Genomic DNA, 23899 nt, shown 5'->3' with positions numbered 1-23899 from the left:
CTGTGCAAGCTTTCTCACTGCGTCTGGTCGGGTTAGTACGTTTGAATTGTTGTTCACTGTACACGAAGTATCTCAGCATACTCGTGCTTAGCTCTGCATGTACATGTATACGATGTAGGCCTACATGATTGTATCAGCCTTTAAAATATTGCCTTTAAATGTCTAATATAATTTTATTCGCCGATCACCTGATCAGTAACAGCGAATATGAAAAGTTTAAGAACAGTCATACATACATGTACTGCAAGGTTAATTATACGCAATATCAATGCAGCGTATACATACAACGAAGATGTTCATTACATCATATACGTAACGGGAACTGGGATCCGAAAATATTCTACATCGGGCATATGGCCATATTAGAGATGACTCACAGAGTATTTTACAACACGATCAACACGAGTCGAGAGTCTATATAAAACCATAATATTTTGAACAACACTTTTACAAACGGAATAGGCCTACTCAGTAAGATTACGTACTAACTAGTACTGTCAATATAGCTGTCGTGGTAACCCCACCCACAGGCACCTAACCTTTATGCCTATGAATACTGGAGTACAGACAGCTATATTATTGGCGATGTTTGTTTTTCACCAACTGACAGAAATACGGTATCCCATTGCATGTATTTACGGTACATCATTGTGTGATTACCTAGTTTTGGCCCTATTCATGCTATTGGCTGTTGTTGCTGCCATTGACACAATTCTCTACGGTCCTTTCCTGTAACCTCCTGTAGTATATATACTACAGGCTTCCTATATATAGGAAGCCTAGTCATGGCATGACCCGCATCTTGTCCGGGTGGCGGGTGTGCAGACGTCATAATAGATAACTGTCTGTAATCTTCTGTGCAATGATTTTACTCTCTCCGTAAACACGACAAACCCCCGATACATGAAGTGGCTACGCCCCATTCGACTCCTCGCTCCTTCCTAAAATACTAGTAGCTGAACCGACATCATGCATCACACCGCATCCAGAAAGCGGAGTAGAATCATCTATGTCATCGGCATGTACGTGTATATGTATATTACTAGTATCAAGTACGAACATACTCACAATTTTTACAGTGTGATTCCCGACTGAACTATCTTTCCCCCTCACTCTCTGTCTCTGATCATCGTAAGCCTGGTGATATAGTTACTGGATCAGTTTCTGCACGTTTGATAGGTACAGGTGTAATTAATTACACAGTACTCTATTACTATCCCAGCACGCTGAAAAGAAAGGGTGTGAGTACATATTTCTGTCGCGAGGACACTGTAAAATCGTAGTGCGCGTATATGTACTTCTACGCCCAAGCCACAGTTCTTACGGCCAGAGCGCTCTCTCCGTTACACTGGGGTATAGTTTGGGAGGGCCAGTAAAAATACGTAGCCGAGGTTTCTGTCGGCACAACCTTTCACAGAGTTCGCCCCACATGACTGCACAAACTCAAGGCACCTACTGGTACGTCATTCTGTGAATCCGGAGAAGATTACTGGATAGGTTATTCTTATGCTAATCGTTTTGTGCCTGATCATGACGCTAGCGAAACTGTTGTCACGATTATTTGTAAAGTAATCATCAAAGAATGATCATCGATTACGTTTGTACATTGGATTCTTTAACGTTTTATCTCTTTTTTCTTTCTTTCTTTTTGCGGGGGGGGGGGGGGTTAGTTGACAATCGATATAAGCTATAATAAGGTATACAGCTTTAAACAAAAACAAAAAAACCAAATAAACAGACAACAGGTTGACAATCATTAATTAGATTCCAGTAAATGTGACCTAACAACATCACAAATCATAGAAACTGAATATATAACTTTTGAACACAATCGTCGACTAAGAACCAGAGGACCGTTATGGCATTTTGGGGGGCATTGAATCTTTAGTATCACATTGTAGAGTTCGATCTCCTCCTCTACATTTTGGTGTCAATTTTAAATTATTTCATTTTCAGTAAAATGTTAAAAATCAAGATCACTGTCATAGGGCGCTATCTAACCCGATATTTGGAACGATGCTTATATATCTACCCATTTCTTATTAAGTAAACTTTTCATTTTGTGAATATTGATTGTTTCGTCTTTATGTACGCACAATCTTAGAATCCGATAGCGCCCTATGTGGTTCTCAGCCGACGCACTGTGTCTTTTTGCCAGTAAACCTTGCCTGAGCGTTTCACTGATTTTCTGCATTCTCCAAATGCATGCATCTATGTTTTGGGACACTTCCCATATAGGGAACATTGGCTTTCCGTCAGAGTTCATTCGTTCAAAATATTATTATTATTGTCATAATTCTTACAGAATCATGTTATTTTTGGCAATCAGATCATCAGTGCAAACATAGAACACGAGGCCTGCCAATTACTATAACATGGTACGTCATTTTGTAAATCAGGAGAAGATTATTATGATAATTCTTTGCAGCGTCATGTTATTTTTGGCACTCACACCAGACGAAGTATAAACCTCAAAGGTCTGCCCATATCTATCTTGCGATATTAAGGAGTGGCGCTTCCGCATAATCAATCGTATGCACATTTAGACATCTTATTCATAACTAACTGCTCTATGTTCGTTGCTGTTGTGTTTCTATTATGTTTACTGCCTCACGGTCATCACTTTTTATTTTCAAAAGGAATAAATGCCACGTTTTTCCCCTTGTAGACGGTACTAACTGATGGATTAATAGCATATTATACCTGGATGAAAAGAAAACCTATTCCAGTATTGGAAAGTAAAACTACGCTCTTATTAATTCGTGCAAAATTGACTGCAGAAGCAAACTTCCATAATAATGAAACTAGATATGCATTCCAGGAAGTCGCATAGATTTAATAGTGTTTGACATATATTCGCTCGAGTGGACAGATACCTCATTGACAAGTCATTGATACAAAATGTAAACTCGTTAATTTCGATGTAGTTCCCATTACCTTTTGTCGCTAACAACAAACACAATTATGATAATCTCTGATGTGTATGCTCTCCAATAGCATAGACGCAACCAAGCATGACTGTGTATCCGTGTCTGTTCCTGAATATATGCATTTAGCCTATTTTCTTCTATTCTCTATCTTATTTTGTTAACGTATGATCCATTTATTTCTTTCATCTATCATTCTATGTATCTATCTACGTATATATTCATCTCTTTGTCTTATCATCTATCTACAATGGATCCATCTCTCTATCCATCTATTCATCTACAGTATCTGTGTATCTATTCATCTATCTATCTATCTATCTATCTATCTATCTATCTATCTATCTATCTATCTATCTATCTATCTATTTTTAACATAATATATGGCACAGGGTGTATAATTGTGAGTGTGTGCTGTGCAAGCAGAGGTGCGTGTGTATGATAACGAGAGGGACATACAAGCACAGGTGCGCGGTAACGGTGTATGTGCCCCCCCCCCCCCAAAAAAAAAAAACAAAAAACAAAAAACAAAAAAAACCAACAACAACATTAACTCCCAAGAGGTTTACTTTGCACTCTGAAAGCAGTGTCAAGGATTTTATCTACACTTAACCATTACACACCAACGCAAATACCTCCGTACAATTAACACACACATACATTCTCTCTCTCTCACACACACACACACACACACATGCTCATATATTATATATATATATATATATATACACACACATACACATACACACAAAATAATACTGCCACCAATTTGTGTGACTAGGTATAATAGGGGCAAAACGGAAGTTCAGTTTACTAAGCAGGGATTCCATGTTTCACATCATTGCAAAGTACACATCCACAGAAATCACATCCTCTTTCTGTACAAGTGAATGGCTGTCTTTATTGAAAAGACAATCAAAACAATGAATAGCCTCAAACCCAGTGAAGTTTAGTTATCTTACTCACACCTTTTCCCCAGATCTGAGCCGTATTATGCTGCAGTTATTTTTAAAGCAAAAAGTGAACCATATCTGATGTTGAATATTCATCATTCTGCACAAGGAGCATACTGGACCTAAAGCCCTGTGTTAATCTCATGCCATGTTGGACCAGATACAGAATGTGCCATACTGTAAAAGTGGAAATTTTCGCGGTGTTCAAATTTTCGCGCATTTCGCGCAACCAGAAACAAGCGCGAAAATAAAAGCACGCGAATATTTTTGCTTGCCATATGTGCCTGTGCGTGATGTCTTGATTCCGCGGAATTAAAAACACGCGAAACTCTTCCGACCAGGCCAAGCGCGAAAAATTAGTCACGGGAAAATATCCACTTTTACAGTAGTTGAAACTAGATATATCGCTACGGCGACTGATATGCCTCCACCATAATGCATGGTTCTCCTAACAGGTCTATAGTACAATGTCTTGACAATGTGTGATGACAGTTTCACACAATTGGCAAAATATTAAAATGACAGGTTTGCCACAAATGTGCTGAATGTTCACTTTCCTAGAACTAGGTTCAATTGGATGAGTGATTAAAATGTCAGAGTGCAGGTATTTGGAGAACTGATGATTTTTACTTGACTTTTGACCCTTTTATAAGTTTATGCATTGAGTAATTTTCAAGGTATTGAGAAAAAGTATAATTTCAGTATCAAATGGGAAAATAGCATTATCTAAACCTGGCCTTTGACCTTTGACCTCACAGTTCCAAAGAGAATCACTGTTAGGTTGAACATGCATAAATACGTAAGTTTCATGATGATACCTTGAGTTACTTTTGAGATATTGAGGAAAAAGTGCAATTCAACACTTTCACTTGACCTTTGACTTTTGACCTTTGACCTTTTGGCAAGAAACTTCCCACAGAATATATATCGGGTAATACATGCATACATCAAGTTTAAAAAAAAAAACCTTCAGGCATTGCATAAATATAAGGAAAGTAGTGATATTTTGAGGAGTTGACCTTGACCTTTGACCCCCTGACCTTTGAACCATGACCCCAACTTCCCTAGATAATCATTGCCCATTGGAACAAGCATATATACTAAGTTCCATGAAGATACCTTGAAGCATTTGCGAGATATGGAGAAAAACATGAATTTTCAACCTTTTTTTTCACAAAATAACCTGTGACCTTTGACCTTTAACCCCGTGACCCTAAAATCCAAATGAAGTATAATCCCCCCAGGATATACCCTCATACCAAGTTTGATGTAAAACCACCACACGGTTCTTGAGATATCGACAAAAACAAAACGGGATGGACGTACGGACGGACGGACGGACGGACGACCCGAAAACATAATGCCTCTGGCCACTTCGTAGGCGGAGGCATAAAAACAGCAGTGCAACCATTCATGACAACTTTGGGAATGCTAACATCGCTAAATGAATGAATGCCAGTAATTCATACACATAAACAAAGACAATTTTTCTCCCTTTTGTAAAGATACATATCTTGCTCATGTTAGAGAGCTATTGGTTTGAATGCTCTTATGTGGAAAAATGGCTGGCCTCCTTAGGTGTTGGTGATGTCTGCTCTGGTCTGCTTTGGGTTACAGCTATCTGACGGTGACCCTTGATAGTAGACATGCCACACACCGCATATCTAAATCTGGAACAATTTCCTGCTGATTAACCCGTGCCATACTGAATTTGAAATGCCCATAGTCTTAATACAGAGGCCACCAGGTTCCCATACGGAATGAGTAAATATCTGTTTTGCCTTGCTTGAGTGCTCTTGCCTTTTCCTGACCAAAGTTCAATATGGTAGCATATATTACAGATTTCACTTTGAAAGAACTCCAATAACCAAGACACAGTTTACTGATGTGACATACCTTATGAACAGCAAAACTTTCTACATTTCTATTTACAAATCATTTATATAATTATCTTGGTGTTATGGCTGTTACAGTGTTCCATAATCAAGAAAAAATACATACCATATGATGAAAACAAATATCTTACAAGTCTTAATTCAATAATTGTCAGGACCTCGTCCCACTACAGTAATTTCAATTTTCTTACCCACTTCAAAATTTTTCCTATTTGACACATGGAAATAAATTCAGAAAAAATAACAAGCTTCTCATGTATGTTCCAATCCCGAGTGCTCCATATTTAGGGATTTCCATTAATAGCAAATTGCTCAACCATCACTACAGTCATATTACTGTAAACATGTACATTAGTGACAAATTAATAGTTTTTCCACATGCACAGGACCAAATAGTCAATGCAATCATTACTAACTTGACACCAATACACTGGCTTGAATTAAAGAATTTATGTTGAATACGATGAAATAAAATCTTTACATGCCCATGCATATAACTTCATATAAACTATAAAATCAATATCTCTGGTATTCAGGTCTTGCCTTAACATGGATGCTTTCAACAAAAAAACAAGTATTATTGCCAAAAAACGATACATTTTCTTTGTATGTTTAGGCTTTAGTATCTGCCACTGTTTTTGGTCAGAATGGCACCATGGACATTACTGGTGTGAAAGCTGGTCTGATCTTGTTTAAATTTATACTCTGGACAGATTTGCAAATGTGCAGTCATTCCCTTGAACTCAACCAGATACATGGCAAAATCAGCCAGAACAGTGCCGAGACTTTTAGCATCATAATCCACTAATGAATATCAATGAGCATCAAAACCAACATCACAGGATTTGAGCATCCTGCCAATACCTGACAGATGCTTTAACCCCCCGTACAAGACAAAAAACAAAAAGACTTGATAGTAATTCCATCACCTGTAAACCATGAAGGGCATTAACACAGCATAAAGTCTGTGGAGATATTGCTTTCTGGTTCTTAGCCCACATAACGGTGTGCCTCTTTGTTTAACTAAACTTGTTCAATTTGATCTACTGGACTGCTAAGACAAATTTTCACTAGTGAACAAACTAGTCATCTGGAAATTTCAGAGACGTTTCGACAACAGACGCATACCATCACCTCACATCTGTGATAGCCCGCTCTGTCAGCCGGAACTGAAGTGTCGACTAGGACGAGTTATGAAACCATTTATTTACATATTTGCTGCCAATAAATCCAGATTGAACAAGTATTCTTCCTTATCAACCACCTGAATTAAATAAAATCTACATGCACATAAGCACCTTCAGTGTTGTATGCAAATACCACTATCTGCTACACATCAACAACAAAAGGTGCCCCTACCCTCAAAACCTGAGAACTTGTAGGAATAGAGTATTTGTACATTTGCCATGGATGTTTGCGATGCACAGAGCACTTTTAATAGTCAAAACAGTACAGTCCAAGAAGTCCTGGTCATTGGTGTTCTAAATGATGCGGATGGTCTTGTTGGTCTTGATGCAGAAGTCTTGGTCCTGGAGGATCCTCAGAGCTCCATCAAACATGTCTCTCGTGATGGGCTAAGGGTGAAGAACGGGAGAACAGATAGTGAGCAACAGTGCGGTATGTAAAGAGAGTCTGGCCAACTCGGTTTTCCATTTACTGGATACAGGTCAAAGGTCATGGCAAACTCAATGTAACACAATGGGATGATTTGTTTATTTATTTTGTAAAACATTGTTTGTGTTTTTCTTTCCAAAAACAATCCTACTAAAAATCAAAATCCGAACTGAACATCAAAATCCAAACTAATATGAATGGCATATTCGGTTTTGGCCTAAATCAAAAGGAGCACAATATGCATTTACTACCGACAATATATACACACTTTAAAAAAAAAAAAAAAGAAAAAAACAAAATATTCAGTGTTGTAAGTAACTGATGTGTTTCATGACTAAACTTAAAATACCAACAAAATGGTGGAAGTGCTTCACCATCTCAGAGCATAATGAAAGTTACTCTTAAAGAGATACTCACCAGATCAGATGACTGCCGGAACTCCTCGTACAGCTGGTGGTACTTGAGCATGATCACCTTGCCCTTAGCCTCGATGTGCTTCTTGAGGGCCGACGCACAATCCTGCTGCTGCTTGCGAGCCGTGTTGCTAACTCCCGTGGCCAGGATGTCGATGTTGATGGTTCCGTCTTTCGGGTCGAAGGCGGCCTGCTTGAGAGCCTCATAGTGAAGCCTGGAAAGCGTTTGGAGAAAGACAGACAAACAAACAAACCCCAAAACATCACAACATTGCAAATCATTCAATTATTCTGACCATGCTTGGCTTAGCAAAGAATGAATAAGCAGGGGGGGGGGGGGAACTAATTCTTCATGTCATGCAATTTGTGAACTGAACACCTGAAGTATATTTGAATAGCATCATGCCATGTGAGCCAAGAATGTTTAAACTAACATGGCACTAACTCAATGGTGTCTTTTGAATTTCTTCACTTGTGCCAAAAACCATCACAGCCCATACATCAATATGCAATCTTTTGTATATACTATAATATAATTTGTACTGTCACAAATCAGAGCCACAAACCTCAAAGTTATTAGAAATTACATCTTCTCAACCTACTCATTATACCACATATAAAAGCCAACTTCAATGAACTGAAAGCTTCAATGGCATTAATCTCTATGACTATGTTTAACCCAAGGCACATTTACGGAATCAACCTGCTGAGGCTTTTTCTCACCTTTTTGCCTCATGAACATCCTCCTTTTCCACTTCCTTGGAGAACCTCATCCGGGCGTGGGCCTCTGCCAGGCGAATTAACGACTCCAGCTGCCGTGGGTAGGCCGATACCATGCCCTTGGCACTGCCTATCTTGCGCATTTCAACATAAGCCTGGATCAGCAGCTGGCTGGCCTCATCACTCAGGCTGGGGTGGATGTAGCTGCGTGCATAGGAAATGTAGTCCCTCAGAAGATCCATATCCTTTATAGGATAAAATTCAAATGACAGAAAATGTATTTTATCCTTTTGATTCCTTATATTCTGTTCACATATCTTACATGTTATTGGGAAATGTGTGTCTATCACAAAATATTATCTATGAAGGCACTGTCTAATCCTAGTTATGAGGAAGACAGACCTGTTCTTAACAACTAAAGAGACACAAACTGCTGGATTTTGGTATGCATTTGCAGTGTTAATGACCACTGAAGACTGGCATCTCCTATACATAAGAGTATCACTTATCAATGCCACAAACTCCCTTATGCTATTTAGCTGATAAAAAAAAAAGCAATAAAGAACATCACTTACCCGTACAGTACTTACTTCTTTAGATAATTACCTTGAAGTAATGCAATCTTATATAGCCAGTCCTATGTAAATTAGATAGTCCATTAAAACACACTGCAAGTCACAGCTAGATAGTATTCAGATCACCCTTTGATAGTACTTTGCAAAACAGCAAAGTTTATTTTCAGGTCTTGCAGTTCCACTCATTCATTAATCCCTTTGGGGTATATAAGTTCTTTGTTACATCTCTTGCTCCAGTATGGAAGCTTGTTAAAGATCGAGCATGTTATGAATTCCAACCCACCATGTGCTCCTCCTCCGTCTCTTCCCTGCCCTGGTGGTACAGGGAGACGAGGTGGTTGGCAAGGCGACGGTCAAAGATCTCATCCTGCGGATCCAGCATCAGGAAGATCAGGTCAAACCTGAAGAAGGAAAGATGATAACAAGTTTGAAACTATTACTACCACTGGTCATCTGTTTGAATGCAGGGTTATTAGCATTTGACAACAGTCACATCAAGAAGGAAGAAGATTAATCTCATTTTAAAATCTTCACCTTCCTTCGGTAATGTAAAGAGCTTCTTTGGAGCATAGTCACAGAACAACTGAGGGGCTCTTAATCTCTGATGTAACTATAAACTAAACAGGTGATGAAATCAAAGGACCAAGCTTTGTAGTGGAATCAGTCAAGGTATCTTTGTTGCTTGACCAGTGAGATGCCATATGTGTGTGACACACTGCTTGACCTAAGGCTGACCAAGATGCTAATGAAGATATACTGGGAAGGAATGCTTTCAGAAGCTTGCAGCTTAGAACTGGTTTCATCCCTTCAATCTTATTATTGTCTCTTAAAACGGAATTGACAGTAAAAGATATGTTCGTATGACTCTCTCTCATGAACACTTGACCTCAATCTCTTTTCCTTCACCCTTACAGATGACATAGCAGGCTAATGATGACATATAAGCCAAGAGATACCTTGAGAGGAGTGTGTGTGGGAGCTGGATGTTGTCGATGATGGTCTTCTTGGGGTTCCACTGGGAGTCCACTGGGTTAGCGGCAGCCAGGATAGAGGTTCGGGCATTCAGGGAGCAGATGATACCAGCCTTAGCAATAGACAGGGTTTGTTGCTCCTGCAAGAGTGAGATGAATTCAAAACTTGAAGTTCACATGATCTCCACAACGTCATAGGATTTGCTGTCATATCTTTATAACTTCTTCCATTTTCTTTCATTTATTTATTTATTCATTTATTTATTACTTACTCATTCATTCATTCATTCATTCATTCATTCATTCATTCATTCATTCATTCATTTATCTATTTATTTATCTATTTCATTGTTTCTATTTTTTTTTTTTTGGGGGGGGGGGGGTGAGGAGTGGCTGTTTAAAAAAGGAAAGTTGGGGTGGCTGCATCCCCCTCCCCAAAGTTCTATATCCCCTGTTAATATCTGGTACTGTGACTGGAAGCTTATAACTTGTTCGTGTACAATATGTAACAGATAGTCCTTTGAAATATTCCAAATATCACTAGCTAAGATACAAAGAGAAGCACAAGTATTAAAGCTACAGAATCAATGCTAAAACCAGACTTTTTCATGACTGCTGTTCTCTCTTTTTTAATCATACCATCAAAAGCTCAAGTTACAGTTCTTTTCCTGAAAAAAAATCATATAGTGGGGAGCATAAATGTTGCAAAGAGAGAAGTTCATGTTGCCACAGCAACAGCTACTCACCATGACTTCATGGAGAACAGATCGTGTGCTGTCGTTCATCTTGTCAAACTCATCAATGCAACAGATACCATTGTCACTCAGAACCAGGGCACCACTGCAAAAGAGAGAAAAAATGACTCTCTACTTTTATTTTTTCCCCCTTCTAAAGCATCAGATGACATTAGATGATACTCAAAGATGGATTAATACAAAATTAATGTTTTGAGAGAGCCATATCATGATATGACATTTCAACTTTGAGTTGGACCTGTTAGTTCTTTGATATCTTTGTCACTCAACAATAAATTGCTGTTCTAATGTAACAGGAATATCACCAAATAGGAGCACTAAAATTCACTCATGTTATATTGCCCTTACATATATCTAACTGAAACTTGATATAGTGTAAAACCAGTAACATTTGCAGCATGAAACTTTCATGATTGCCAACCATGATGGTGTGTAGCATTGCAATGGCATTCAATGCATTGTGTAGACAAAAACTTGAATGCACATTTTACTTTTGCTAATCCGTTTTCGTGGCATGAAACTTTTGCCATTGCCAACCATGATGGTTTACAGCACTGCCATAGTATTCAATGCATTGTGTAGACAAAAACTTTCTAGTTCTGCTTATTTTACTTTTGTGAATCTTGGCTCCTCACAAAATTTGCATAAGTTTCAAGCATTTTCTCATTTTACAGGAATGCACTATGAAATAAAATATGGAAAGATAAATTACTCAAAATTATGTCGCCGACACTCTTCCAGAAGATTGAGAAGGAAAGTGTGAGCATAAAAGGTTGAGGAGGAAGAAAACTTGTGTGTTGCACACACACACACACACACACACAGAGGGAAAGAATTTGAAGTAGCTACATACGTTTGCAGCACCAGCTGTCTCGTTTCCGGATCCTTGGTGACGTACGCCGTCAGACCAACAGCACTGGAACCCTTACCAGATGTATACTGCCCTCTTGGGACGAGATGGTGCACATACTGAAGCAGCTGAGACTTACTGGTACCAGGGTCTCCACAAAGCAGAATGTTGACCTCCGACCTGGGAATGGTGGAAAGAAAAATCTATGTTTTGTAGCTTGAAATCTATGAATAGCCCTTCTCATCATCAACAATGTATCATCGACAAGTCTCATTTCTTTATTTTCTATATTTTGTGTACAGTAAGCTGTCTGAAGGGGATGCAGACTAAGTTTTATTTGGACTATTCTAAAATCAAATTGAGATTTCCTCACAATACAACAATCAATACGTTTTATCATGACACAACATTCTTTGATGTGAAGATTGTCGATACTGACATGACTGAGCTGCAAACATTGAAAAATAAAAAGAAAGAATATCAACTTTCTTTTTACATATTCATGACAAAATATATAGAAATTTTGATTTTTCACAATTCCTGCACATCTTGATATTGTTATACTGTAAAACGAGGACTATACGTGTGTATTTTTATTTCGCGAATTTCACGAGTGCCAGACATTCGCAAAATTAAAATGCACGCAAAAGTTCTTGCCTACACAATATGCATTGGATGCCAGTGGCAATTCACGAAATTTTCATGCCGCGAATATATCGTGTTTTACAGTATTTGATTCTCTTGTTGAAACGGCATGTCAAATATTGCATGATATCACAAAATGCATTGACTTCTCAAGCTGATGAGCTAAAAATCCATTAAAAATATTCAAATTCTAACGTCCCTGTCATATCTTACCTGAAATTGCTCCTCCCTGCATGAGAGAAGTCCTTCTTGGATGAGCCAAAGAGCTGGCAGAGTATGCCTTTCTTGATGTCTTCATTCTCATAGATGCTGGGAGCTGCAAAGGGACGAATACGTCATGTTAATGAACAATAATATTTAGTGCTTTCCTAGTTCTTTGCTTTTATTCCATGCTCACATGCAAAGTACATGTCTATTTGTCTATACTGTAAAAGTGGTTTCTTTCACGTACAGATACTTTCGCGGTTTCCATCAGTGCCGACTTTTTCGCGTGTGTTTAAATTCGTGGTCGGCAAAGTCTGTGAATTCACAGTCGGCAAAATCTGTTTTATTTTGCACATGAAAACCCAAACTATAATCCAATTATTCTTTTATCTATCAAATAGAAATTAAAATTAAATGCTGGCTTACCTGAAATCCCGTCTCTCGAGTATTTGATAAAATGCTTGTAAAACTATTGTTGCCTGATGACCTACATTGCGTGGTATCGCTGTGTGTGTGTTGACCATCAATACACTCAATGCACGGAATCTTTGTGTGTGCATGTGCGCAATAGCATTGTAACAAGCGGCGAGTTCAAAACATTTCCGTACGTGGTTAATTTCGCGCGACTTTTCAAAACATTTTTGCATGATCTTAAATTCGCGGTTCAACCTCAAAGCGCGAAAATAAAACCACCGCGAAAGAAACCACTTTTACAGTATACCATTTACTAGCAATTACTATAATACAGTCTAACCTGTCTGTAGCGGCCACCCAAGTGAGATAAAAAAAAAATGTGGCCATTATAAACAGGTGGCCCCTACAGACAGGGTCTTTAACATGGCTTTTTCTTTAGTGGCTGAATACAACAGGTGGCTGCTATAGACAGGTGGCCATCAAGGCAGGTTTGACCTGCACTTCCTTTTTGTGGTATGGGCTTTGACATTACTTAAATCTATAATGTTCTATTGTCTGTAATAATTCTGTATTTCTATTGTCCTTTTGCTCTATTGTCCTCATAATCAATGATCAAAGTGGGTTTCACTTTCGAGCATGACAGATTCAAAGGAAGAGACAAGCATCTCAAGGAATGATAAAGCGAGAGTTGTCGACTCACCTAGTGCCCTCGCCAGCCGGTTGTAGATGTCGGGAGTCTTCGAGAGTTGGATCAGTTCTTCCTTGCGCTCCTCAGTGAATGTGTGTCTCTCTTCCCTATGGAAAGGAACAGCCATTTGAGAATGGATTAATCAAACTGGAAATTCTGTCACTCCTCTGAACAGCAACAACCACCATCAAGTTGCATGTGTTGCTCACAGGAATGCCACAAATTATAAAGTTTCAGATGATCTACAGTTAGAAATTAACAACCCTTAAAAACCAAGTTTCTATTGGCTAAGATCTTACATATGAGAGCTTTACTTGTGGGAGCACCGTGGCATAGTGGATAAGACTCTTTACTTTCAATCTGAGGTCCAGACTTCAAATCGTGTGAAGTGCCAACTTCATTGGAAATATGTTGTTTGTTTGTTTTTGACTACTATGTCCCTTTAGACCCATAAATGGGTACCTGGCAACACTGGGGTAAATATCATGGCAAGGTCTTCTGGTATAGAAATGGCAACTATAAACAGGCTACACTTGAAAAAAAGAGCATATCATTTTAATCTTCAGTGAAATAATCTATTTGTATTTTTCTCAAAGCTACTATCCATTTGCTACGATCTAAATTATTCTACACTCTTGATCTCAAAACATTCCATAACAACTCATCACCCTGGCAAATCATGTCAGCCAGGTAAGTGTTTTGGTATACCCTATCAGTGTATTAGAAGAAATTCCAAGTGATGGAAGTCTAAATTTTGAGCCCTTCCGAGTACTATGTTCTGGCATTAGAGCATTTCAATCAAAGGAAAAGACAGCAATGCTCACCCATCATCAGCATTCGCGTGCAGTCGGTTGGCGTCGTTCTTGCAGAACTGGATAACGTCGATGTAGGTCTTGTAGACAGCCTTCACATTGCGCTGACGGGGATTGACCCTCAAAGGCGTGGCACGGTAGATGCCGGTGACGGCTACGCGGTCTCCAGGTGACACGTGGTCAACGAGATCATTGTGCGCATAGAGGACGACTGTGTGGGGAGTCTGACCAGCTGGCATGTCATCTGCAAGAGAATTTCACAAAATGAGCAGAAATATTCCTGATATATCTACACCCCTTGCAGTTCTCTTTCACGGACAGTTGGCAAAACAAGAAACCACACAAAGCCTTCACTTCATCCTCTCTGATGTTCATAAAAGATCATTAAACTGCGAGTGAATGAACTACCCTTTACAGACGAAACAGTAGCCCAGCTTTAGTGCTTCAAAATAGTTCTAAAATGTGAGTTAGGGATAAAAACAACCAATGTAAAAATGTTCATCAGTGTAATCGATGCTAAGTCTTGTTAAATACCATAATATACAAAATGTGAACAAAAGTAAATAAAATTGTTTCTACAATAAACCGTCTACAGTTATGGTTTACTGAGAAAAACAGTGATATCTCTTTATATTTTAGGCTTTACTGCAAAATGTTTATGTGGTGGGATGTTTTTTGTGATACGTCTGGCCTACATACATATGCATCAAATGTGATAACTCAAACATTTTTTAAATCACTGCTCCCACTGGTAAACAATACCTTTAAGAAGAATGCAACCAACCTGGGGATTCCTGTAGCTTGACCATTTGTTTGTCCGAGAACTGGGAGCGATTGTGGACCAGCGCCATGCTGTACTTGGTCTGGCAGTTCCGGCAGACGGCCGGCTCCGCGATCCTGCCACGGTCGATCTCCACGGACTGCGTGAAGGCGCAGACATGGCAGCGGAAGAAGGCTTCCCGCATCTCGGGGATGAGCTGCGAGGTGCGGATCACCATGCCACTGATGGTGATTAGCTGGTCAATGTCTGGAGGAAGGGGAAATTTAGTGGAGGAGGATACAAAGAAGTGACACCATTTCATCGTAACATGTCTTACTTGTATACATTCTGTACAGCTGTCATGGTCTAGTGTGTTGTACACTGATCTTTCAATACAAACATCTTGGCCAGAATTCACAAAGTAAGTTTAAATCTAGCTCAAAGGTATTACAAAATTTCATATAATCAATACCTTTGATACATTCCTGTAGCCTGAAGACATTCAAAGATAAAAGTTTTGACACCCACATGTGTAAGACATGTCTACTTCATACATGTTTTGATCCATGGACTAAGTTAAAACCATGGACATGACTGCAACATGTATGAGCTAGCTTTGCAAATCTGGCCTATGCATGTAATCTCTGCAATGTGTCCTGTATTGTTTGTATGATGTATTTGTGATTGTATAATATGTATGTACCTTTGATTGCATGAAGGGCACTGCTATCTAATGAATTACGGCAAAAGGGGCATATCTCACCTTCTGGGTTGAGGGAGCGCATGTTTTTGGTCTGCTCCGTGTTGAAGGTCCGGACCTGGATCTGATGCTCCAGGAGTGTGTCCGGATAGCGCTCGAAGAACATCTCATTGCCTGCCATATCAAAGATCTGAATAACCTCCTGTGGGTAGGAGACTAGCTGGTGGTAGAGGTCGGGGTCAAAGTCCTTCAGGTGCTTGCAGTTGACATTGAGGAAGGGAAGCTCAAGAGTTTGGATCTGTGAGAATATGGAGGATATGTGGCAAAACAAGAAAATTAAATAACATACAGAAGCACAGGCACATTTGCTTCCTTAATTTTACTTAATTCTGCGGCTTTGTCACAGCAAAATGCTGGAAGGAGAACCAATAATATTGCTCTGGTTGTCTTTTGTCTGTTGATCAGCATATTCATTGGCTCGCTTTCTTCAGATGCCTTGAAGCTTGCTGTTTCTGATCAGATTTTACACAATCCTCTCATGATCTGTCATGTCACATAATGGTCTTCCTGACGAACTTCGCTCTTCTGAGTGATTTTCGTAACTGTCATTACAGTTAAGCTTTGACAAAGTTTACCTAATGCTAACTAAAAATGACTTCGGAAAGTTGCATCCAAGTACATTGGCACATATAGGGCTGACAGCATAGACATTTGAAACTTTTAATATCTGTAGCAATGGGCGATGCGTATTTTGCACATATAGGCAATTGCACATCAAGTTAACAAGATACATTAATGTGGCAGATGCATTAAGACTGGTGGGCTGAGATGGTGAACTACAGCACATGAGAAAAAGTGTCATGACCTCCTATTGTTGAAGTTTATTGTTTTTCTAGACAACCAATTATCTCACCTCCTCCAACTTCTGCAGGTAGAGCGGCTCATGGGGATTGATACCCTCCGCAGGATCTGCCTCAGGGTCAATGAAGCGCTCGATGAAGCGGGTGAACTTCTCCTTGGTTTCTGTGACCACCACATTTGTGCCCCAGATGACCATCTGCTGACCACCTGGCTGGTCACTGGTCACTGCTCCAGTTGGCTCAGTGGCAGGTTCACCCTGAGGAAAGAAGAGAGATTAAAAATAGAATATTACAATGACAAAATAGATTCCATTTATATGCAAACTATTGCAAACTTAGGAAATAATCACAAATATTTATTGCTAGAATCACACTGAATAATGGTGAATACAGAATAATATCTCCTGCATCATTTGGTGGGTGTGCAAAGCAGGAAAGTCACTTGACAGCCATGTACAAGAATGCTTGAATTCATAGTAAATACTCACCGATTGGTCAGAACCCAGGTTGACTTGACGAATCTTTCGGTCACTGCGAATGTCACTGCGCGGTCGGATAGGAGTTCCTCTATGGCAGTACAGTCAAGAAAATATAGAACAGGCTTCTTGCACCTTGGAACTTATTATGCCACTAATATTTACATGGTTTCTGACGTCAAAGATACTCGCCAGTTTCCCCCCGAGATGCAACTACACTGTATGATATGGTGCAAAATTACTCAGTCAACAATTTTTATACATATGTAACATTTCTATAAAAACATACAGAGCAAAAATAATAAAAATTCACCACCCATTACAAAACTGAGCCATCTCTGTGTTGCCCAATTCCAATCAAACATTATCACCAAAAGGCATGTGCCAGGTCACTACAGTCACTGAAAAATTTGGAAGTTAAAATCTATTACTCTCAACAAGAAATAAACCTGAAAATTTGTCTTTAATGTATGTTGTTTGACTATTAGCATATTTATTTTGTACTATACAAAGCATGAAATGTGTTAAAATGTAAATCCAGACAGAAAAAATATTTAGACAGTTAATTACCATTTTTGCTGGTATATTCAAATAAGAATTTTTCAAATAACTTCTGTATCAAGTTCTGGTTTGAAAAATGACACTGAATATCTCAATGTATCATTACAACATTACTGGAATTTCCATCATTTCTTTTTCATACTAATGCCATCTCAGCTCATCCCTTCTGTTTCAATGACTAGAGGTAGTATCTGGTTTTGTTCTTTAGATGCTACATTTATTAGGGCATGGTCTGACAAGGATACACGCTGCGGCCTGGTGTGCTGCCGAGACGCGAGGAGCTTGGGGTGCCATAGTTCAGGGGTGAGCTCATGTCGATTTCACTCAGTCCTGTCAACGAAATCAAAGAAGAATTCACATTCTGCATTTCACTTGTTCACTTATAAAGCTATCTCATGGAAAACTCTGTAATGTTATTTGTCTTTGTTTTCAAAAGAAATATGCTTGACTCTGCATGATGCTACGCAAAGTGAGGAAGAAATCAAAGAGTAGAAATTTTAACTCACCTGGTCTGGTGCCACCAGGGCTGGAGAATAGGGAGGTGTCGTGGACATTGGTCGGTTCCCCCGAGGCGGGCGAGGATGGCATAGGTGGAAGCTCACCTCCTGGGGAGGAGTCCAGGGGTCTGTCCGATGGGGCCTTGGGTGAGGTCGCTGCACTTCCTCTTGCACTGCGACGGGCTGGGAGAGAACAGAGAGACAGAAGAATGACAAGCCTTTCCTTGCAGTTCTACTTGTCTTTCACAGATGGTGACAGGTTCATCATTTAAAGCACAATTTATGGTGCAGGTTCAGGCAAAAGTACCAGTAGAGTCATTCACTGCCTACTACGGCACAAGTCCATTGACAAATCAAACCAAGGAGAGCCAGAAACTGAGACACTGAGACAGAATATGAAGGCCGGAGAGAAAATGGCAATTGATCCAGAGTGAAATAAGATTGCATATGCAAACCCGCCAATACTTCAATTTGAGAATGCCATTATACATCATGCACTGAAAAAAAAAAAGCTTAACCAGGCAATTCTGCTCAGTGTCTAAGTTTGCATAGCTGCTCTACATTTGTAGATGTATAGTGTTCTAGTTGCTAATGGAATGAATGCCACAAATGAATATGTTTGACTCAATGAGTGGATTCAGATGACAAAACTGGGAGATAAGAAGCAAAATGCCTTTCATAATCACAGTTAGAGCACAATTTGAGTATCTGTTTTGTCTCAAAGAAATGGAACTCTGTATAATTTCTACCAGTCTTGGTTATTCAGGAGAAAAGGAAGGCATGAGCTCCATAGTACAAATGCAGATAATTCAAAGGACTCACGAGTGCCTGCTTTGCTGGAGGGTGTCTCGCTGGTCGAAGATCTTCCTCGTCGCAAAGGAGTAGTGGGGTTCTCTGGACTGTCTCCCTGGCTACTCCGGCCACGCTTGCTGGGGGTTCCCGCTCCATTCGGAGTCTCATCACCTCTGCCCCGTTTACTCCTCGTGCTACGAGGAGTGCTGACACGGCTATTTGGTGATGACATTTCCACTGGAAGAGGAAAAGGTGAATTCAACAAATTAATTTTCATGCTCACAGAATGAGAATGAGAATGACAATGATATTCCTATCCACCTAACTTGAATCGCAAGGCTTAGCTCTTTTAAGGTAAGGCTAAGGCGAACTTGAAAAGAAAGGAGGAGAACAAAAAGATAAGAATGAAAAGGAAAAGAAGAAAAGATGAAATATTTAAAATAGAATGGAAGAGAAATAAATCAAACTATAAAGTGCCAGGAGTGTCACTGTGTGACAGACGTGGCGCATTAAAAGACTCCATTGATCATTAAAGGGACTGTACAGTACTGGCTGAGGTAGGGATTCATGTTTTGAACATTCCTAAGTGAAATAATGAAAAGCCTCTTATGAAATATGAAAGAGCATGTAATTTTAAGAAGGATTCAACGTTTATTTGATGAAAATTGGTTTTCAAATGGCTGAGATATCCCAAAAAGTGGTAATAATAAAAGGCGACATGCCCCAACTTTATTAGTATCTCTTTGTTTCACCTTGTTTTTGGATATCTCTGCCATTTCAAAACCGATTTTCATCGAATAAACTTTTGATACCCCTTAGAACCGCATGCTCTTTGACATCTCATAGAGTGGTTTCTGAATATCTCACAAAACGTTAAAGTTAGGTTATTATTTAAAAGGAAAGATTAATAAGATGGAAATAAATAATCAAAAAGGTTGAAAAGGAAATTAAAGAAAATGATACCTAAGGCCAAAAAAAAAAAAATTGTTGCATTGGCGTAACATGAGATTTTCAAATAGGGTCGGTCGGGCGGATTTTTTTTTTTTTTTTTTTTTTTTTTTTTTTTTTGCTACCTGCATTTTACGTGTAAAACTCGTGCTCAGCTCAGTAAACAGTTACAACTGCTGCACCGAATGTGCTGTGTTCATCTATTCTACAAATCATTTATGAGGCTGATATTACTGGAATTATACCCCTTCACAGAATTTAAAGATGTTGAAATCCCTATCCTGAATGTTTTCACTTCATATTTTACTATTTTGACTTAGATAAGATAGATGCAAATTGACCCATATGTACGATCTTTTCATCGCACACGGCGATCTCTATCACAGTCCCACATATACAGATTCGTGTAAGTTCTCCACACAAGAAACCTATGGCAAAACTGTGCACAATACTGAATAAATCTTGTTAGTGTACGTGTCCGTGTTGGAAACAGATGACGTACTGATCAAGGAAGGCTTATGCGAGGCGCTAGATCTCTCCCTCGTACATCCGATATCCCCAGAGCCGTTTCCACTTCCGGGTTTGTGCGATCGCGATCGCAATCAACAAGATATTTGATATCGATAGCAAAAAAAAATGATTAAAAAAACATGGGGTCGGCGGAATTTTTAGGGTCGGGCGGGTTACGCCAATGCAACAATTTTTTTTTTTTGGCCTAAGAAGGAAACAGAAAAAAAAATGATGATATAAAAGAAAGGTAGGAGGGAAAGACAAACAGAAAGAAACAAACAGAATGATTTGATAGGGAGAAAATAAGATAGAGATTAGAATAGAAAATTGTGAAAAGTTAGACACTTAACGTTACAGTTTGGAGGAAAAAAAGAAACAATTAATTGGTACTCAAAAAGGACTTGAAAAAGGGAAAAGTAAGGAAAACTTGAAAATAAGAGGAAAAAGAAAGAATGAAAAAAAGAAAAAAAAGAAAGAGAAAGATAAAAGGAGGAGCACACACAGACACACATAGGCCTAACGTTACACATTATTATGATGCACTCATGACCAACAACCCTCAAATGCTGTTGGCATGGTAGACAGCCATTTATTGCTAACATAGCTTAGCCTTAGGAAAGGGAAAAAGGCAAGTTTAGCTTCAAATTTTAAATGACACCATACAATGATGCCGCTGTGATGGCTACATTCAGATTAGACAGAAAGATCCGTCTGTCCGGAGGACTCTTTAAAGGACAAGTTCACCTTCATAAACATAAGGATTGAGAAAATGCAACAATATTAGTAGAACACATCAGTGAAAGTTTGAGGAAAATTGGACAATCGATGCAAAAGTTATGAATTTTTTAAATTTGTGTGTTGGAACCGCTGGATGAGGAGACTACTACAGCTTGTGAGTCATATGCGTACAACAGTATAAAGAAAATGTAAAAGAAAATTCAACATATTTTCACTTTTTTCGCATGATAAAAGAGCACTTGACTTGCCTCTTTCTAAAGGCAGGGGAATAATATTACCCATAACATTTGTCGGTAACGAGTCAGGGGAATGTGTACTTTTTTCAAAAGATGGAATTTTGTGAAATTCTCTTTATATTTTCCTTACATTGTTGTACGCATGTGACATGTAAGTTATTCATACACTGCAGTAGTCTTCTCATCCAGCGGGTACTGCACAAAAACTTCAAAAATTCATAACTTTTGAACGGATTGTCTGATTTTCCTCAAACTTTCAATGATGTGTTCTACTAATATTGCTACATTCTCTTAATCCTTATGTTTATGAAGGTGAACTTGTCCTTTAAAATTTTGCCATTAACGCTGTCCTCCGTAGACAGACGGAAGGTATCAGTACCCATTGCTGTGTGGATGTTCTTAACCACTGTCTCTATGGAAAATTGAGTGAGGTACCTCATCCTTCTCGATTGCGTCTAATTCACGGCCCTAGGTCGGCAAATTTAAGCTTGTATGGTGAAATTAGCTTTTTAAGAATACAATACACTTACCACATTAATGAATAATCCAACATTTTAGTGGAATTTTCAACGTAAAACACAGCCTGTCGCGTCGTCACGTTCAAACTGCAGAAACATACACTATGAATCTATTAGCCAATCACATGCGAGGTAGTTTCTACGTGTTTGTTTTACTAAAACACGTACCTCGCATGTGATTGGCTCACAGATTCAAAATGGCGACTTACTGCTCGCGAACGGCGATGTTGCGATATCGATAAAATTTCTGCGTTATAACCGAGTTTATGTGAGTATTTCGATTGCACAATGTGAGAAATTTATCCCAAATATTGCTGCATAATGTGTCATGTCATGTCAAACTTGTTTGAATGTAAAAAAGCTGTCTGAAATTTGGTTTATCGTAACGTTTGATCTGTGCGCGACTGCTCCACACAGGAGCCACAATCATTGACTTCGGTCTATATTAAGGAGGGGATCCGTGAAGCCAGACGCAGTCTCCGCGGAACATTCCCCGACGGACAGATACAGACCGATCTTTCGGTCAACATTCAGATCAGACAACCGACTGTTTCTGCATTCCTGTGATCGTGCGCGCTGAACGTATTCCTATTTGTACTGACTACAATGTAGAGTCTACTGACTGCTTTTAGTTTTGTGCAGAGCTGCAATTCAAGCCATGGCATAGGCATAACATGTCATAGACATTAGCCATCAACTTACCAGGTTACTATTATTAACTTCACTCCGCTTTTTCTGAATAAACTTTGGTTAGGAGTAGACGTATGGATATACACTATTGTACGCCCTACTCCACTCGTGGGTTTACTTGCTAAAGTAAAAGTTATCACGAGGTTAGACACATAAACTGACAAAAGAATTGATAATTATAGTCATACCAACGCATGTCCCTTTAAAGTTTAAATGCCCATCCAATGCATTCATGCTTCTCACAATGACATGCAGGCCGCTACTAGCTACGCTAGTGCCTCTACTGCCGGTCGGCACCGATCACTTACAATTATCATTACATCCATTCAGTGCCAAAACATTACGACCAAACAATAATTATTGATACCAGTGTACTCAGAAGATTTAAAACTGTCTGAAAATATACTTACGACAACTAAAAACTGAAGAAACAATGAGAAAAACTCCGGTGAAGAAGTCGCGCAACACTCCGCTGCGTTGTTGGATCCAACCAAACTTTCGCGGCGCTTGCGCTTGGATCGACCAGGCAGAGTACGAATCACGTGTCAAAATAACCCGCGAAATAGTTGTCAATTTGATAATCATCCTGATTTACATTTTGTAGTAAATTTAGAACTTTAATATTTGCCTAATATTATCATTTATATAACAATATTTATAAAATATGTTTTTATTAAAAAAATAATGGACAGAAATATTTTTATCCAGTTCAAAAGAAAGAAAGAAAATCAACTTATTCAGACAGTCTATAGAATTTCCGTAACTTTACGCGCGCTACTTAATAGTACACTACTGTACTTGTAAATTGACATACAAACTATTTATGCAGAACATAGGGCTGGTCGTAACAACAGCGCGGGGCGCTACAGCTGTTAACCACGGTGCGTGTTGGGGCGCTATAAATGGGTCGCTGACTCGCTGGCCAGTCTGCCTGGCTGGTCGCAGAAAGTAAGACAACCTCCTCGTCAGACTAGAGCAAAGATTCTAACCTGGGGTCAGTGTTGCCAGATGGTGATTTCGGGAACCAAAAAGGGTGAAATTTGGTGATTTTTGAAGTTGTTTGGTGACAAAATTTTAGCCTGGTAACCAAATCAAAATCTGGTAATTTTTGGTTACTTTTTTGGTGATTTTTGGACCAATGAAAAATAATCACACTAATTGAAAACAAAAATGCATT

At 39.0% G+C, this 23899-nt stretch overlaps 1 protein-coding gene across 1 annotated transcript; it reads right to left on the bottom strand.

The window, feature by feature from the left end:
- Positions 1–7224: 7224 nt before the first annotated feature.
- On the bottom strand, positions 7225–23195 carry LOC139721444 (DNA replication licensing factor mcm4-A-like). Its single transcript, XM_071632759.1, has 18 exons — positions 23133–23195; positions 19113–19319; positions 18300–18473; positions 18039–18123; positions 17245–17323; positions 16810–17013; positions 15960–16194; positions 15221–15463; positions 14449–14680; positions 13637–13731; positions 12532–12634; positions 11677–11853; positions 10815–10908; positions 10054–10208; positions 9381–9498; positions 8526–8767; positions 7807–8017; positions 7225–7349 (listed from the first exon to the last, which is right to left on the bottom strand). Exons 2-18 carry the CDS (start codon positions 19312–19314, stop codon positions 7257–7259), a joined length of 2742 nt encoding a protein of 913 aa, XP_071488860.1. The 5' UTR covers positions 19315–19319; positions 23133–23195; the 3' UTR covers positions 7225–7256.
- Between the last annotated feature and the right edge of the window lie 704 nt (positions 23196–23899).

Source organism: Diadema antillarum, unplaced genomic scaffold (genome assembly GCF_040938485.1).
Source record: "Diadema antillarum isolate AM-2024a unplaced genomic scaffold, OU_Dant_1.0 scf00000143, whole genome shotgun sequence".
Lineage (NCBI taxonomy): Eukaryota > Metazoa > Echinodermata > Echinoidea > Diadematoida > Diadematidae > Diadema > Diadema antillarum.
Note: the sequence above shows the minus strand (reverse complement) of the source record. Positions and strands in the feature narration are given on the sequence as shown.

Bases quoted from the DNA above. Each gene is read 5' to 3' on its own strand.
- LOC139721444 (XM_071632759.1), bottom strand. From the start codon at position 19,314: ATGTCATCACCAAATAGCCGTGTCAGCACTCCTCGTAGCACGAGGAGT. The intron at 17,324-18,038 runs GTATCCTTGTCA...GTACTGCCATAG, and splicing joins AGCACACCAGGCCGCAGCGT to AGGAACTCCTATCCGACCGC. The intron at 8,768-9,380 runs GTGGGTTGGAAT...TATCCTATAAAG, and splicing joins AGACGGAGGAGGAGCACATG to GATATGGATCTTCTGAGGGA.